We start from the raw sequence: 17,230 nt of genomic DNA on the forward strand, positions 1-17,230 counted from the left end.
CAGAAATCCTCAACAGCACTATACCCATGCTCACTGTATTTTCTTGTTCTAAGTCCTTGCTTACAAATGCAAATGACATTTCTAGTCTACTCAAGTTCTTACACCACTCTCAGCACTGCAGTAACTGAGGGTGTTCCCGTACCATAGCAATCAGTCGGTCACTTGTTCCCTTAGGCAGGGAAGCACAGATGTATCAATCCACTGTTTTAATGCCAGTTTTCTGTTCTTACAAATCTTGGCTTTAATATTAAGAACTTTTCATTGATGCTTTCAGCACAGTGTATACCCTCTGCAAACTTAAAACATATCTGGTCATGAAGGCCATGCAAGTTCTAAGGGCCTATAAATATATTTGGTTATAGCTGTATGAAATTATTGCAGACGAGCTACACTCCAGCTTGTCTCTCCCCTCCAAAATCACAATAGCTGCCAACAAAGTTCACAATACTGTGTAACAACATGTTCCAGAAAAAAAGCATTCAATGTGAATGTGACATGCAAATATTAAGACAGGACACCAGACTTCTTTTCTTTCCCCTTCCCAGTGGGTGTTTTATTTTATAGCATTTGCATTAGGTAATCAACTGAAACACTTAAACAACAGAAAGCTGGCAGCACAGTGAGGAAAAATGGAGATTATTTCTCAAACAGCTGTGACAAAATGGTTTCAAGTTGGAATAGTATTGCACAAATGAATCAATTTATGGAGGGTGAGTGGGAGCAAGCATCTTCAACATGGATTGTGAGGAAAAAAGGCACTATTTAGCTGTGTGTGTTTAAAAAGAAAAAGGTAATGAAGCACAATCCATGTTTTTCAGAATTACATTCAGGACTGCTTTAGAAATGCTCAAAAATCTGTCTCTTTTGCAGAAGCTATGGAAAGCTGCTGATGTAAATATCAGACAGTACAAGTGTACGAACATTTATAATTATGCTCTAGAAAAGTCTCAGGAAGAGGGCTCTTTCTATAAATACTGCTGGAAAGGTTACAGAGTTGCATAGGCTTACAGTAAAGGAAGCATCCATCCAACTAAGTAGCCTTAAACTTTCTTTAAGTTTAATCTCTAGTAGTCATAAAATATGCTCTAATTTTGAAGAGCTAAATTGGCAGTGCACTTGGATCAGGCTTTTCCATTGACTGCTTAAGCAGCACAATTCAGACAGTATCATCTACACACCTTTTTGTCATATACACCTTTAGCAACGCCAGGTAAGCTTAATGGAGAATTCAAACACAAGTGTAAAAGAAAATAATTGAATTTTTAGTGATAGAATATAGAACTGCTCTGAGACTATCAATAAGCAAAAGTTTATTCCTGTAATGTAAAAATAGCTAGGTATCTTCAGAAAAAACTAAATACACAGAAAAGGCATTTCAAATGACCAGGATGGGCTGGTTCTCCATCTCCTATTTTGTATAGCTATACATTTTCATGTCTGTTTGAAAATGAAGCCATGATCAGCATACCAATAAAAGAGAGACTGCTAGAAAATCCACCCAGAACAAGCAGGAATGTGCACAGAGGACATTCTGCACCCTAGCCTTGGGTCTGCTTATAGATGCACTAACAAAATAAGAGTGAAATTCTTGTTGCATGTCTGCAGAATTATTAAGGGAAGGAGCTACAAACACTGTTGCTCTCCTGTCAGCACTGCCTGGTGTATCACAAGTGTCCCAGGCATGCTGTGGGTACGGCTGGGTAGTCACCAGCACAGCGGGGCCTTGCGCCTTGTGCTGACATCAAGAGTTTCAATAGGGCTAGAGCTTTGCACAAAATGTGGGTGGTAGTTTTGTACAGAAAGTACAGAACAGTGTAACAAAATCTACTCTCAACTATATGTAGATAGATGAGCATTTCAGCACCTTTCAAATGAACTTAGCCCTGCAAAAAGCCAATCCCATTCCTCTACAGAGAGTACAGTGACTTCAGTTATAAGATCTGTGTTCAGGAGGCTGCATAGTAGTTTACTGATCATACAACAAGCAAAACCAAAATTTCACATATTGCTGCTTTCCTCTATGAGTCATTAAGGGAAAATACATGAGATAAATCATACTTCTACACTGTAAAATATTTTTAATGGTAACAACTTGGATTGTTTCTGTTTCCAAACAGAAGATGAATAGAACAGAGTATTAAAAATCTGTAAAACTCCTTTTCCTAAACTGTCTTTTATGAAATCCAAGTTTGATAGTTCTAAACTCAAATTATTCTAAGTTCACAGTTTGCTTTAGTGGTTGCACTAGATATAAAAGTAGACAGCCTTGGTTCCTTCTGTGTTGTACAGATGATCACATTTTCTGAATACATCTGGAATGAGTACTGCTCCAATTGTTGCTAACATTTCTCAAAAATATTCCTAAAATTCTTGTTTGTCTCAATCTTAACAGTTCCCAGCAAAGAACAGGAAGTGATATCTGATTAAACAAAATGTGTTACCTTACATGAACTATGAAAAATATATTGCTCTTTTAAAAGTAAAAAAAATTGCATTGGTTTTGTTATTAAGACTCATAATTAAGAAATTCCAAATCCTGGAAGAAAAGAAACATAACTTTTAAAATTGCTTACAGAATAGAAGGAGTTTCTGTAGACCCTACTAAAATCAGTAGAAGTTTTGTCTATTGTTTTCTTGTCAATAGAGAAGCATTTGTCTACATACCTATTTCATTACTTAGATGAATATTTTGTAATTTCACTTAGCAAGCTCTTCAGCTCTCTTAGAGGTGCTCTTCTGAAAATTTGCAAGAAGGTAAACTAATCTGAATTATTCTTAAGGAAAACAACATGGTAAAAAAACCCCCAAAAATCTAACATAAAACGATCACTGAGCAGAAATCTTTCCTGGGATTATAAATATTTATTTTATTTTTTAAAAAAAGTGACTGCTTTTCAATGAAAACTTTTAGATGCCCATTAACTACTTTTTGTGTATGACTCCTCAATTCCTTTCATTAGCTAGGAAACATGTCTTCATGTGTGACCTAACATATCCTATATCCAAACATGTTGGCATTATTATTGATGTCAACAGACAAGAACTAGAACAGGAAGTCTTATGCATGGTTCATGCTATATAAATGGTAACTTATGAGAAGGAACTTCCCTGATTATTTGGGAAGAACAAAGAGAGATCTATTTTTAAAATCAGAAGGGAAAAATCTAAGAAAACAAAGAAACTGCAAGATGTACTTGATAGTCTCTTGTTATCCTCTCTGTAATTGGGCTGTTGCTTTTGGCTGCAGACATCCAGTTCACAGACCATTTTCCATTTCCTTTGTTTTCATTACAAGAACAAGCTGGTTAAAGAAACTCCACTTGGTAATTTTAAACTAAGCCTTCAGCATGATACCTTAGGAATTTAAGCCTTTCCCACCATTCCTTTGTCTCCTCAGTGCCTTCCCAATCAAATCCTGTGAAAAGCACTTTTAAGAAAAGGCAGGTGTAAGTTGTGTAAATACTCATCTTTAAGAAAATTCATTAGGAAAAGTTCTTGCAGTGCTCCATGGCCATTTGCTATAATGCAGTGGCCCCAAACATCTGTTCTCAAATTTCAATTTACTTCATCTACCAGGTGTTTCACATTGTTAATAATGGCAACTCAAAAAGTTACAACAGTCGCGTAATGGCAGTTACATAAATACAATTATGTCAATCAAGTTCACTGCATCTTTCTCAACCACACTGCACATGACACTTTTCTTCTTGTTCTCTTACCCTTCTAAAAGGATGAAGACTACATTTCTGTAAAGACAAACCCTGGACAACATTCTGGTATTGAAGTCAGAGAGGTCACTGAAGTGTGTTTCAGCAATGTCCAACAGTTAACTCAACCAGGAATTAGATGTGATGTTTTTCACTTCACATGTAACAGAACCGGTGCAAAAAACCCCACTTTAAACTAGTTACTTTTAAACCTTTTGGTCCAAATACATAAAATTAGCAGTATTTACAGCATTTTACTCCTTTTGTAAATGCAATGCTTTAAAATACGTTATAAAGCACCTCAGTAAAAATATTCTACAGATAAAAGTATTGAAGTAGTAGGAAAACCCTAGCCATACCACAGCTCACTAATAGAGTCATAATATGGATTCACCAATACCTCAGTTTACAATTATTACAAAGAATCCATGGAGAAACTTACTGAATTTACGATTTTTATACCACTGTGTAAGGATCAACTAGAACTGCAGACAATACCAAATTTCTTTGTCATTTTCCCAACCTCAGTCAGTGGTGGTAGTGATTAAAAAAAAACCAAAATAAAAACCCCACTGCTCTGATTCTTTAACTTTTTACAATATTAATGTGAAAATGACATTTTAACACTAATGAGTAGTTATAATTTTTTAATAAAACCACATATATAAATATGGGCAATTCCAGCAGCAGCAGCATTTCTCAGCAGAACATGATTAACCATCCCAATTAATACCATGTGACATGATTCACAAAAACAAAGCACAGATGTCAGCCAGTTATTAGGACTACTCATACTGTATACAACCAAAATTTCCATGTTGAAAGCTGGGGAAAACTATTTCCTCTTCACAGAAGTATAAATGAAAATAAATTGCTCTGAAAATTAAAAAGAGCATCAACAGAAGTGGTTTTTTGATTGTTTATATTTTCAAATAGAACTGCCGTGTATTAATTGCTCCGAATTACAGTGTAGATTTCTTCAGGTTAAGGATATTGACTCCCACGGAAAGTATTAGTTAGATAAAAGAAATGAAGCCTTTGCTTCTGGATTACCAACACAGCTATATCCACAGCCCTGGAGGTGATCCACAACCCACTTTTCTCATATAAAGAAATGTCTTGGAGGTCTACAAGCAATCTAGTTTCCATGGCTGAGGACTAAGATGATGATGTGACCAAAGATTTAGGTCCATAAATCTAACAGTATAGCGTTCTTAGTTTGATTTAGGGTAAATCTTTTCATAGAAAAAGTTTTGAGCCAGAATGTACAATTCTCCATCTTTTTCCCGAACTGCATGTGCTCTGACAAACTGAAATTGCTCCAGTGCAAATTCATAGAACTCATTCTCCATTTTCCAGATTTCAGACTGTTGTAGCTTGGCAATAGTTTCTTTTGTGGGAAGTTTTTTCTCAGTTGTTTTCCTAAGATGTGACTTCTTTCCTAAATGCAAAATGAAAGCAATAACTTCATTTTCAAGTTCGCGTGCTCAAAAAATGTTTACAGTCCTTTTATTTACAGAGTTTTTATACTCTCAGTGTGTTGATAAACTGCATTAGAAGGGACAGGCTTTAATCCAAAATTTATTAACACAACATGCAGAGTTGGATAACTGCAGCCTCTCAGTAAATGTTTATGAATCCATTGCATCCATTCTTTCAATTCTTCCTCCTTGCTCTAATAAACCCAGGGAATGAACATTCATTTAAGGAATAAGATTACTCCACATAATCTACCTGGAGCAAAATTGGTCTTTCGAAATTAATTATTTAGATGTTAATCTGGTATCAAATGTTAAGAATTTTAGAAACTGCACAGGAGATACTTCTTTCATAGAATCATAGAAACATTTAGGTTGGAAAAGACATTTAAGGTCATCGAGTCCAACTGCAAACATAACACTGCCAAGTCCCACTAAGCCATGTCCCCAGGCGCCACACCTACACACCTTTTAAATACCTCCGCCAGTTCTACACGTCTTTTAAATACCTCCAGGGAAGGTTATATTCAATTCAGACTACCAAAAATGCCCTTGCTCTGGCATAGCTCTCTGTAGCCCTCCATGAAAGAGAAGAAACCCCTTGTTTTCAAGTTATTTCAATTCTCTATTTCTAATCAAAATACAATCTCTACTAATGGCATTTAAACCATTATACTCCCATCTAAATAGAATACTGTAGTCTTATCATAAATGATATGTAAGCCACATCCCTGTTGCACAGAGTTTCTGAGACAAAGATGACCAAAATGACGACCAGATTTTCCCCAAGGAGTGCTGCCTATTGCTTTGTAATTAACTTGTTAATACTACATATCTAGGCTCTGTACATCAGATTCTTTTCTCCCTCTATTTGTAGATAGAGGCCCTGCTAAGATAGATCTTTTCTTCATCATAAATTGCATGGCCAGCTCCTAGAAACTGAGCTACTAGTTGTTACATCTTACTAGGAGCCCAGGAAGATAAACATCTACTTGGGTCTCTGCATCCCTCAGGCTTTATTGCTCAGCCAACCAGGGTGCATCGAGCACACTTAATTCCAGCAGGGCTTCAGAGGAAATGGAAATCTGCCACATCAGCCACTTTACCAAACTGAAGCCACTGCAAAACCTTAAAAAAATGTTCTGCTATAAGCACGTCACAATGTTACATGCAGTATACCTACCCACCTACCTTTACCCCAACCTTAAATATTTACAATTCGTGTAAGGCAGAAGGATACTTGGAGTAGCCCCTCTCACCCTGCCCCCACTGCCCCCCTCAAAAAAAAAGAAGTATTGAGAATCTTTGAAAATGAGTTTGTCTCTTCTGTAGGAGCATCACTCAGCTGGGAGGCAAACCTGGCAGAGACTCAAAACTATTCATCTAGATCTAAAGAATTCACATGAAAATGGCAATAAGAGGATGAAAAATCCATGGAATCCATGGGAATCAACTATTTAAATACCTGTGCGGTACAGTTCTGTGGCACCCCTGAAGAACCGGGGCAAAGCTGCCTCCAATAACATGATAAAGTCTTCAAGCTCTTCAGTAACTCCCACTAGGAAGTATTCATTAATCAGATTGTATTTGGCTTGTTCCAAGGCCCATCTGCTTCCCACATTCCTAAAATGACAGAGAACAATTACAGCAAGTCCTGATGTCAGCCAACAATCCTTGGTCCCTAGATGGAGATTACTTCACAACAGAACATTTGTATAGGAAAGGCAGGACTCATTTTAAGTTATAACCATTCCTAACTTCATTTTCCTTTCCAGTTTCTCTCATCTGTGTTCTTACCTAAAAATACAACTCTATTTACAAAAGATTCTCAACAAAAATACCCGATGTGTGTATATGCTTAATGCTTCTATTCATGCAATTTTTCCAGGATTTACATTGTCTCAATATTAATACCCTGTTCTCCACTTTCACATTAGATACCAGAAATTTGAACACACCTTCCCTTTTGCACCTCCTTTCTTTCTCTGCTTCTCCACATGGCCAGAGAGTAGATAGGTTTGACCAACAGGCACTGAAAGAGGATCTCACAAGTGGCCATTTACTTTGCATGTGTTTGAATGAACAATACCTTTGAGAAATAATTGGCCTTGATATCACATAGAGTCTTTCAAATAATCTAGGGGTTTTTTGTTTGTTTTTTTTTTTTTGCTAAAGAGTTTTTTTAAGTCTGTGCCATTATTATAAAACATGTTGCATTGACAGATGGACGCTATTTGCTTTTGTTTCAGTTTCTGCTAAGTAGCATTGACTACTAGATATCTGGTAAAGGTTTTAAATTATAAATTTATCCCAATCTCAGTTATTGTGTACTCCCCAGGAACTTCAGGAGCTTGAACTAAAATATCTCCATTCCAAAAGAATAATACTGTAGTCTGACTTAAGAGAAAAGTGTCAAGACTCTAAATCTGCAAAAATGATTTTTAAAATTGAAAACATGTTTTCCCTCATAGCACTGCTGATACAATATTGTAATGTATTGCTAGTTTAAAGAACTGCAAAACTGTTTCAGTAAATCCATCTTCTACAGAAAACACATTACTTGAGTATTCATTGCTTCACTCTGTCCAGTCCCTCACACTTTTATCAACCGGGCTACATATTAAAATTTGTTAAAGTTTAGATTTCAGCACTGATGTACTTGACTAACAAGCTAAATTTATCTCCCTACCAGCATTCCGAGCTGTGGCCACAGAAGAATGGAATTTGAAGCCAAAGTTTCTCTGGAGCACAGTCGGAACCTCCAGCTGCCACACATTCATCAAAGGTCTGGAACAAAGACAAAATTGAGCTGAGCTTTAAAATTTCATATATGTATCAAACATCCCAAACTGGTTAGTTGCTAAATGCAGTGGGGACAGAAAAACACATATATGATGTTAAAGAAAAAGAAACATTTTTTCAAGCCTTGCTTTCACAGTGTTTTTAGGATGACCTATTGTCCCAATTAAATAGTACTTGGACAGTCTTTCATGGTTACAACTAATGAACAATTGATCTTACCTGGTACATTGATACACCTTTGATATAACCTTAGCAAAGGCTATTTGTCAAAACTAGAAAAAACAGTCCCTACGTGTTGGTATAATTGTTTTCCCCTACAAAAAAAGTCACTAAAGATACAGCATCAAATGCCATCAGGAACTGTGTGATCCTTCAACAGCTGGATCTTTATAACATAGAACATTGTGCATTTTGTGTTTTAGATTAAACAAGGATCTATTATATTTTAATTATGACAAACAACTGCCATTTCAGAGGCTAATTTTTTTTTTGGCAATCAGAAGAAGTGAATGGAAGTTTTCACTGCATAACAGAATATTCCATACAATATTGCTCTCTATGTGGATACACAGCTGTAGTAACAGAGTTTCAACTGCAGTAACACAGTTACAAAAGGAAGTCCATTAGCACTGGAAGGAATTTGTAAATGCTTTATTGTGTCACCATAAAGTATTTATGATATTTCTAATCAAGATATAAGGCCTGTATCTAGGATAGATTAAAAAAAAATAGATCACATAGACAACTTTTTAGACTGCTTCTTCTGTATAATTACAAGTTTCTGTTCAAAGCAACTATGTAAAAACACATTTGTGTAATTATTTGGGGTTAAGAACAAGGACAACATCATTTGCTTCTATTTTGTGATGAAGTTTATAAAATAATCTGAAAAAATTATTGATACTATGCCAAAGCAGGGAGTAAACTGTGGTGCCTTGGTTCACATTGAACTCTGAGTTTAGAATAGCTTGTACATGTGTCTTGGGGTGACTTTATGATGTGTATCCCTCTATGCCCAGACATGATTCCTGTGCCTTTCTGTGTCTTTAAAACTGGGTGCAAGAGAAAGAAAAAAAAGCCAGACGAACTTTTCAATGCAGTTTGTGTTCCAAGGACACAGAGATAGCTGCTTCTGTGGTGGCAAGAGCGGAGGAAAGCACTTTCCTGCTTTTCCCAGCTCTTGGCTCTTCTTCTCGGAAGAGAGAGACAGAGAGTTAAACTCCTTTGTTTCCCTGGGACTTTGGCTTCTTTTTCTTCTCTTCTGGAACTGTTCAGAACATCAGAACCTCACTGGGAGACCTTACACTGGCCCAGAGGGGTTGGGCCCCCCACGCTGAACTCCAGCTCCAGGGTGAGAGAGGGAGAGACCACACCCACAGAAAGGACTCTAAAATCTTCCCAGGTTTCTCTCCACAGCGAGAGGTTTTATTAGTTAACATTATTATTCTTTTCCCGTGTGTTTGTTACATAAATCGAATTTTTCCTTCACTTTTCTCCAAGGAAATTTTTTCCCGAACCTGGCGGGGGAGGGGTGGCTGAAACCTGCCTTCTATCAGAGGACGTTCATTTTGGACGTTTCTCTGAATTTGTCTCAAACCAGGACAACATGCCACACATCACAGATAAAAATGCAGCTTAACCAGGAAAACAAGACATTGGTATGCTTTCCCTGGCATAGTTCTCTAGGGAATTTCTGCGCCAATCTATTGTTAAATGCACAGCCTAAATTATGAACATTTATACTAAAAATGAACTGGCACCTGTGCAAAGATTTCTTTGCTTATACCTGCAGGTTATTTTACAGTTAATAAGCAAAAGGAAGCAAGCCATTTTCTAAGTAAGTCGAAATAGGACAGACTTCGTTCCACACTTCCTCTTACATACCTACCTTGACTGCTCCATCCAGAGATTTTATTGTAAGAAACCCTTGCCTCTACAGACTCTGCATTTGGAGCCAAATTTGACTGGAAGCACAGGGACACAGAAAAAAAACCTAATTAAGAATTCTTCCATATAACTGCTGTAGTATGGACTGGGAGGGGACTGGAGTGTAAAGTACATTGAGATTCCTTTCCACTAATAAAGGAACAATTGACTTCTATTAGAAGTGATTTCTGACCTTCCCTACTTTTCATTTGAAAATCTTTAAGTGAATCTACTGGAACACATACTAGTGTTACATTTATAGAATAAATACATACATACACACATAGAATAAAGACCCTGCAATTGGCTCAATCAATTTTTGAGCTTACTGAATTTTATAACTAATGTATACAAAACTTACATCATCTACACACATACAGTTCCCCAGGGACACTTTGGAAAAACCTGATTTAAATGAAAGAAGCCAGAAGTTTGATACAGTAAATCAATTTCACTTCAAATAAACTTGAGATACTTACAGGACATGTTAAATCTGTATAACAACAACTAAGTCTCAGACCTAAATAAAGTGGTATCATAGTGACAAAAGGAAAAAAGCATCTTCAACAGAAAAACATAAAATTAATAATGCAATGCATTGTAAACATTTTAAACAGGAATGCATTTGACCTTTTTTCCAGCAAATCAAAGCTTACAATGCAGTCTACCATGCAGCAACACTAAGGATTTTTGGCGTAACATTTCCCAGTGACTACCTAACAAGGTTGTTTGGATTATAATTCAAAAATAACACAAATACTGTTAAATTCCACTCTTTTTAGTAAGTTTTATGTCCTAGAAACAGCTCAGACTTGGCAGCATGCTCAGCTTTTCAAGTGACTGATCTCCAGCAGGAAAGAGGAAGACAGCAGGCTACAAAAGATGAGATCCTATCTCTCTTTTTAAAAATGCCTTTATGAAATCATATCACCTTTTCATCTATTTAGCCAGTTCTACAAAGACAATTTTTAAGCTTAATTTCAATTTATTCTTGAAGCTTTCCTCTTCCAAGGCTGCTGTGCTGCAGGATACCTGGACAAACTGAAATGCAGTAGCTGAAGATGGCGCTAAACCCTAAATAACAGGGAGCAGTTAGTTCCCAACTGGAAAGAAAAGAGGAATGGTTTGCTCCCAGTATTTATAAAGCACTATTTGGATGGGGGCAGCATACAAATGATCACTCATGTTTATTAGTTATGGTGTTTACAGACTAAGCTGTCTTTAGTGTGATTTTTGCTTATTTTTTCAGTGTCTCTTGGTACTCACACAGCATGACACTAAATTGTCAACATTACAGAAAAACAGCATCAGCTTAAGAAAATATCGTCACTGAAACTGTATAAAGTGTTTGACTCTGTAAAGTACAAAAACTCATTGCATTTTTCAGGATTCCACACTGTTCTAGCTGCAGTTTTATAAACTATACTCATATACTTAATACACTACTTTTCTTCCCGATTTAAGAAAAATCCAAAGCAACACGCCCAAAAAATGTCATATTGCAAACCATGACAGGGATGTATAGATTCTTTCTGGAACAAATATATTATGGAGCCTGAATGATATTGCCATTCTGAAGCTGTATTCGTAGTCAATGTTTGAATGTGCTAACCTGAACTTATACCTACAACCATCTAAGACACAGGAGGAAGTACAGAAATTTATGTATCATACTCCACAGCAAAAAGATATTTCAATGTTTCAATTTTTAAAAAATGAAATAAATTGGGTTGCTAATTATATGAAAATAAACAACAAAGCCAAAGCATCAGCAGTTCTACTGCTTTTGATGGAAAATGTGTCTCAGTCTTCAACAAGAAGAGATGTAGCCTTCTTACATAGGAGGAATAGCTTAATTTCATAACTACAAGTCTGGATGCCTAAAAACAATTTTTTAAAAGGTTCTATTTAGTTTTTTTTTTAACAAATTGCAACATATAGTGAATTTATAAGGGTGTAAAGAACCTATTTAATGTCATGCTCTGCTCCAGTATGGACAGGAAATGGAGAATATAACTCACAAAGCCACCATTAGTACCAAGGTTGATAAAACAACTATTCAGCTTTTATCAGGACATTTTAAAAATTGTTTTCACATTAATTTTAGTAAGTACAGCATATACAATTGGGTGTACTTTACCTTTTTATCCCCCTGTTTTCGCCTCCGTAGCCCTGGTCTGTAGTCATCTCCAAAGCGCAGAAAGTAATAATAAGAAACTAGGCGCTCTATAGGATCTCTTATGACATTTATGTAAATTGGTTTCTTTTTAACGCCAAATCTAAAGTAAAAGAGGAAAAACACATCTTTCAAAGGACAAATCAAAGCTTCTCATCTAATACGTAGAAGCCTGTCTTCATTGTTACAACTATACATATAAAATCTATACACAGAATACATGATACTGAGAGGAAGTTTAATCATCCTCATATCCAGCATATTACACGGATGTGAAAGTAAGCTCAATTTCAGTTTGCCTAGGATTATGATTTTAAGGGTTTATTATTAAAGAAACAAACAAACCAGACATATTGTCATACAAATTGATACTAAAAATGTTTACACAACCATCCTTACTCTAGAAATGCCTTAACTAGTTTAGCAGCCACATACATGTTTATAGTAAGTACAAGGAAGTTTGATATTGAGTTCCTGCCCTTGTGAACTGAGCTTTGTAATGCTATGAGTGGTTTTCCTGGCAGGTCTCCAGTTGTCAGAGACATTAACTGTAACAGCAGGAAGACAGAGCTCAGAGCCCATCCATTGCCTGGGTTGAATGCAGATGGCTATGCTTATTAAATATAAGTCTAAGATAGTATCTGTAATCATATTAACTTCTCTATCTAAAGATATAAAATTTTTCCTTAGACATTTATCCTAAGAAAATTTTGATGTACTGCAGTACAAACAGAAGCCTGATGAAATGAGGCAGTAAGCTCACGCGACACATGAGGAAGATTTAAACCACCAAACTGTTTTGTGCAAATGCTACCTTTCAGTGATCTACATTCAAGTCAGCTTTTACAATACATTTCTCAGTTTTATTTTCTCTTCCATTTGAGACATCCTTTGGCAAATAATTATGGTATCCAAATATTAAAGAATTTATATCACAATGGAAATTGCAAGTGTGTCAAGTGCCCTGACATAAAGCTAAAAGCTGGAAAAAAAAGTTCTCTTCTGTTCCTATGCAAACTGGGAAAGCGTTCTGCATCTACAGAGGGCCATTCATGCCTCCTAGCTTGGCTAAAACAGAGCACTCATAGTTTTAAGATGCAGTGCCATTATTGTTGAAGGGATAAATTTTACTACCAGATACTGTACATATGAGGAATCTTAAGCTGAAAAGCTTAAGAACAGAAACGTAGCAAAAGCAGCAGAAAGGAGGAAGTTAGAAAAAAAAACAACTAACAGGCATTACTTTTTCCAAAGACCAGCATTACAGACAGAGAAATTGTTAGAGGCTACAGAAAGAGCAATTGATTCTCCAGTGCTGCCAGCAGAGTACCAATGAGTCAGTCTGAAGCACTCAAAGGTGGCATTGCTGACATCTGTCTGCATGCCAGCTCTGACTTTCCAAAGCCTGCAGATAGAGTGTGTGAATGTTTCAGCCATTCTGATGCAAAATCCAGGCTTTGAACTGCATCCTCTTTAAGGTACACTAAAGTGCATGAGACATGCACATGTCCCCTTCCACAGACTACTGCAGATGCTGAGAAAGCTGTAACAAACCATTTTGATACAGCAGCAGACTCAACCAACGAACAGCACATATCTGTGGGTTAATGAACATGTCCAAGTCCTTAGAAATGCTTGTGCTGGATTGTACAATTGCATGGATTTGTACACGAGCTTTCACAACTAGCTTCAGTTACAGTAACACAGGTTGTTACTGTAACTTTATTAATAATAACAGTGAATTGGCAATTGCATTGTCAAAGAACTTTTTTTCCCAACCATTTACCAGAGAAAATAGGGAATAAGAATGGATAAGAAATTTTTAAAAGACAAAAAGAAAAGGGAAAAAATTTAAACTTTTATTACTGTAATTTCTACATTGATGGATTACAATAACCTGTCCTCAATATTGTGAGTCATCGATGGAATCCAGTACTTTTAAGTTTCGCATATTTTAAGAGGTACTTCTGATATTTGACAGTGGACCTAAGTCTGATGTCCATGTATACGGAAGCATTGACTCTTCTGAAATATTTTACACTTCTTAACTACAAAAATGTTCATTACAAGAACATACCTCACAGCCTTAAAGGTGTGGGCCTTGTCAAGCACAACCAGCGTATTCAAGATATTATTTTAATAATGAAAACCCAAAGTATGAGAAAGCAAGCTGTTGTAGGGAAAAAAAAAAAATCACTCAGGTGAAAGGATAACAAACAACAAAGACAAGGATAACACAGTCCCGGAGGGAAGATGCAGATGAAAGAAATCTGTGAAATTGCTTAGATGCTTTCTAGATGTAAAATAATTATTTCAGTTTTAGGAGTTCCAGTATCTGAAAATGTTTTCAGCTTTATGAATTAATGTATAAAATAACATTCGGCAGCTTTGCTGCACCAGAAAGCTGTTACTCAGTTCAAGCGTTTATTAATGTTGAAGTATTTTAAAAAAGCAGAAAGGAAACTAAAGAATTTTTATATATTTTATTTGACTGACTGATTTGCAAGTAACTCTTTTTGCCTGTTACTTTTTGCAAACTTGGTGCCATTGTAGCTTTTAGCATTTCCTGTAATAATATACAGTATTGGGAATCTGTGAAGGTCTCACTTCCCCATTTCATTCATTGGAATAAAAAGTTCAAATTAAAAATCAGTGTACATGACAGAATGAGTAATTAAAAGGAATGACTAAACAAAAGGAATCATTACATACAAAAAAGAATTTAAATAAATACTTTAATGCACAGAAACATAACAACACTGAGGAGTGACCGTCAGCAAGAGGTAGAAGTAGTGGTTACTATTGTTTGTGCAGTCAAACGTAATGAGATCTGAAAATTCCACTTTCAATTTTAAATCATTTTCCACATGCTTCAAGTGCAAGATGAAGCACTGCCTAGTAAGCATCTTAAGCAAAACTGACTTGTCAGTTCAAGGGGAGGTTTTATAAGACTGAGCTACTGAGGATCACTGCTTTAGATCCAGAAGCAAAAATAAGACAATAAAACATATGAAAGTGAGAATAAAGATATGATCCTGAACCTTTGAAGTCAGTGAGAGGTTTTTACCATATTTTATTTTAATTTCATTTTAGAAGTAGCAGCATTTAACTCCACAAGAATTATTTCAATGCTTTTTCTAGCAAGCCAAACTACTACAGACCAGAAAACTACTTCAAAATATAACTTTTTATATTTCGATGAAGTGTAAAGAGATACTAAGGTAGAGAAGAATTACATAACTTAAGAGGCAGGTGGTGTTACTCTTTACATGAAACATTTCTGAGAACAGGTATGTTAAACTTCCCTGAACGGGAAGCCAATCCTGAAACAGAACTGCCGGTGTTTCAGAGGAAAGCCATGATTTTCAGTAAAACAAGCTTGGAATTTAGACAAGGAATATTAATCCCAGTATATAAATGATTTTTTTAAAATGAAACTCGGCTACATTTTATCATGCAAGAAAACGAGAAATCGGTGAAATAGCAACCGCAGGTAGTGGCCATATGGGAACGCCAGTATGAGGGTTTTTACCAAACTGCAGTTCCCAGGCTCCGAGCACTAGAGGGCACTGGCAGCCCAGCTGGAGCCCGCTCCGCGCTCCGCAGGTACCGCCACGGGAACGTACTTGGCGAAGTCCAGGTACGATATATGGCCATGGTAAAATCCTGGCTTCATTTCCTTCCAGGAAGTCACATTCTTCACAAATCGGACCTGTGAAAGTGGGCAACAGAAAGTGTTTCTGTACTGCTCATTACATTTCCCAATACACGGTGTTTCCTGGCTTCTAAGTAAGATCTCATAATGCATTAGATAAAAAAGTCTATTTTGAATATTACCAAAAAATTTGTGCCAGCTAAAATAGACTTTTCTGCAGCATACAGATGACTAATTTTAGATCATCAGAATTTAATGATGAGAAACAAAACAAAAGCAGAATATAGCAATCAGAAGGACAGTTCAAGGAAAGCTACCACAAAAACATCAGCAAGACAAACATTCACATTTTTGTCAGTGCATTTTATTTGTAATTTGAAAAGAATGTGGAATTCTTTCAGTAGAAATGCAAGTACATATTTGATAGAATTGTCTGATCCGTATTCAGTCCCTTGAATAGAAGTGTACCAGATTTACAGCATGTTCTTAGACCTATTTAACTCGGACATAAGAAATGAATCTGATGGTTCATTTGCTCCTCCATCCCAAAATGCAATGCACAGGTAATCCAGAAATGTTATAAATGCATGCAATGTAAATCCTATCTATAGTTTACTATTTTGAATAGTCATCTTAAGTGTAACATTTCAGGGAAATTTGCATGCTAAAGCATGAAGTAGCCCTTGAACAAGGGCTCATAAAGCAGTTACTGGCAAACCTCACAAAAATAGGAATAGCTTTACATTTCAAAGAACAAAATAAGACACAAGCCCCAAACCAGGGAGTGTGATCAAATTAAGTGGGACATGCAAATCCTGATAGAGCTTGGCTTTATTAGATGAACAGAATATTTTAACATCAAAGCATGTAACTGAAAGTTATTTCAAATCTAGTGAATTGGATAACAAAGAGAGGATGATAAATTTGTACTGCCTGAGCTGTCTGACGAAGATATGCCATTTCTGAGGCAGTGAATTAAAAGATAGTGTTCTCTGCACATCTGCAGTATCTTTTCTGTTATACAGAGAAACAGATAACCACAAAGATCCTGAGGTGAGACAAGAGAGCCAAAAAAGGAAAGTTTGAGAGCTCAAGACAACACACTAACATTCTGTAAGGTCAAGCAGATTGAGAGTATCCTGAAGCGTAATATTTACTACTTATTATAACCTACCAGTTGAGGATTTTAAGAGGTGAGACTGGCCTGCTCCTGTTTCTTCAAATGTGCAAAACTCATGGTCTAGGATTTAAGAGGTTGGTAACTTATACTTATTTCTTTAAACACTGGCTCTTAGACTCTCAGATAACAGCAGTGTATATTACTTTTTAGTAACAGGCAACATTAATTTGTTCTGTGCACAAGTTTCATAGTATGTGGCATTACAAAATTTAAACCACATATTGCACATGAAAATTACGACAAATCTAGCTGCACGATGTTACACAATGGTGTTTCCTGAACTGCACTGCCTTTCTGTCTGGTTTT

The 17,230-nt window shown here is 36.2% G+C and overlaps 1 protein-coding gene across 1 annotated transcript in view; it reads right to left on the reverse strand.

Moving 5' to 3' along the window:
• Positions 1-523: 523 nt before the first annotated feature.
• HS2ST1 (heparan sulfate 2-O-sulfotransferase 1) overlaps positions 524-17,230 on the reverse strand; it is an 81,645-nt gene continuing 64,938 nt past the window's right edge. Inside the window, exons 3-7 of the mRNA XM_032118117.1 lie at positions 15,716-15,801; positions 12,054-12,192; positions 7,875-7,972; positions 6,651-6,808; positions 524-5,148 (exon numbers count right to left, since the gene is read on the reverse strand). Coding sequence (XP_031974008.1) covers positions 4,922-5,148; positions 6,651-6,808; positions 7,875-7,972; positions 12,054-12,192; positions 15,716-15,801 — 708 coding nt within the window. The 3' untranslated portion in view covers positions 524-4,921. The remainder of the gene's footprint in view (positions 5,149-6,650; positions 6,809-7,874; positions 7,973-12,053; positions 12,193-15,715; positions 15,802-17,230) is intronic.

The sequence above is a fragment of the Corvus moneduloides genome, chromosome 9 (assembly GCF_009650955.1).
Source record: "Corvus moneduloides isolate bCorMon1 chromosome 9, bCorMon1.pri, whole genome shotgun sequence".
NCBI lineage: Eukaryota > Metazoa > Chordata > Aves > Passeriformes > Corvidae > Corvus > Corvus moneduloides.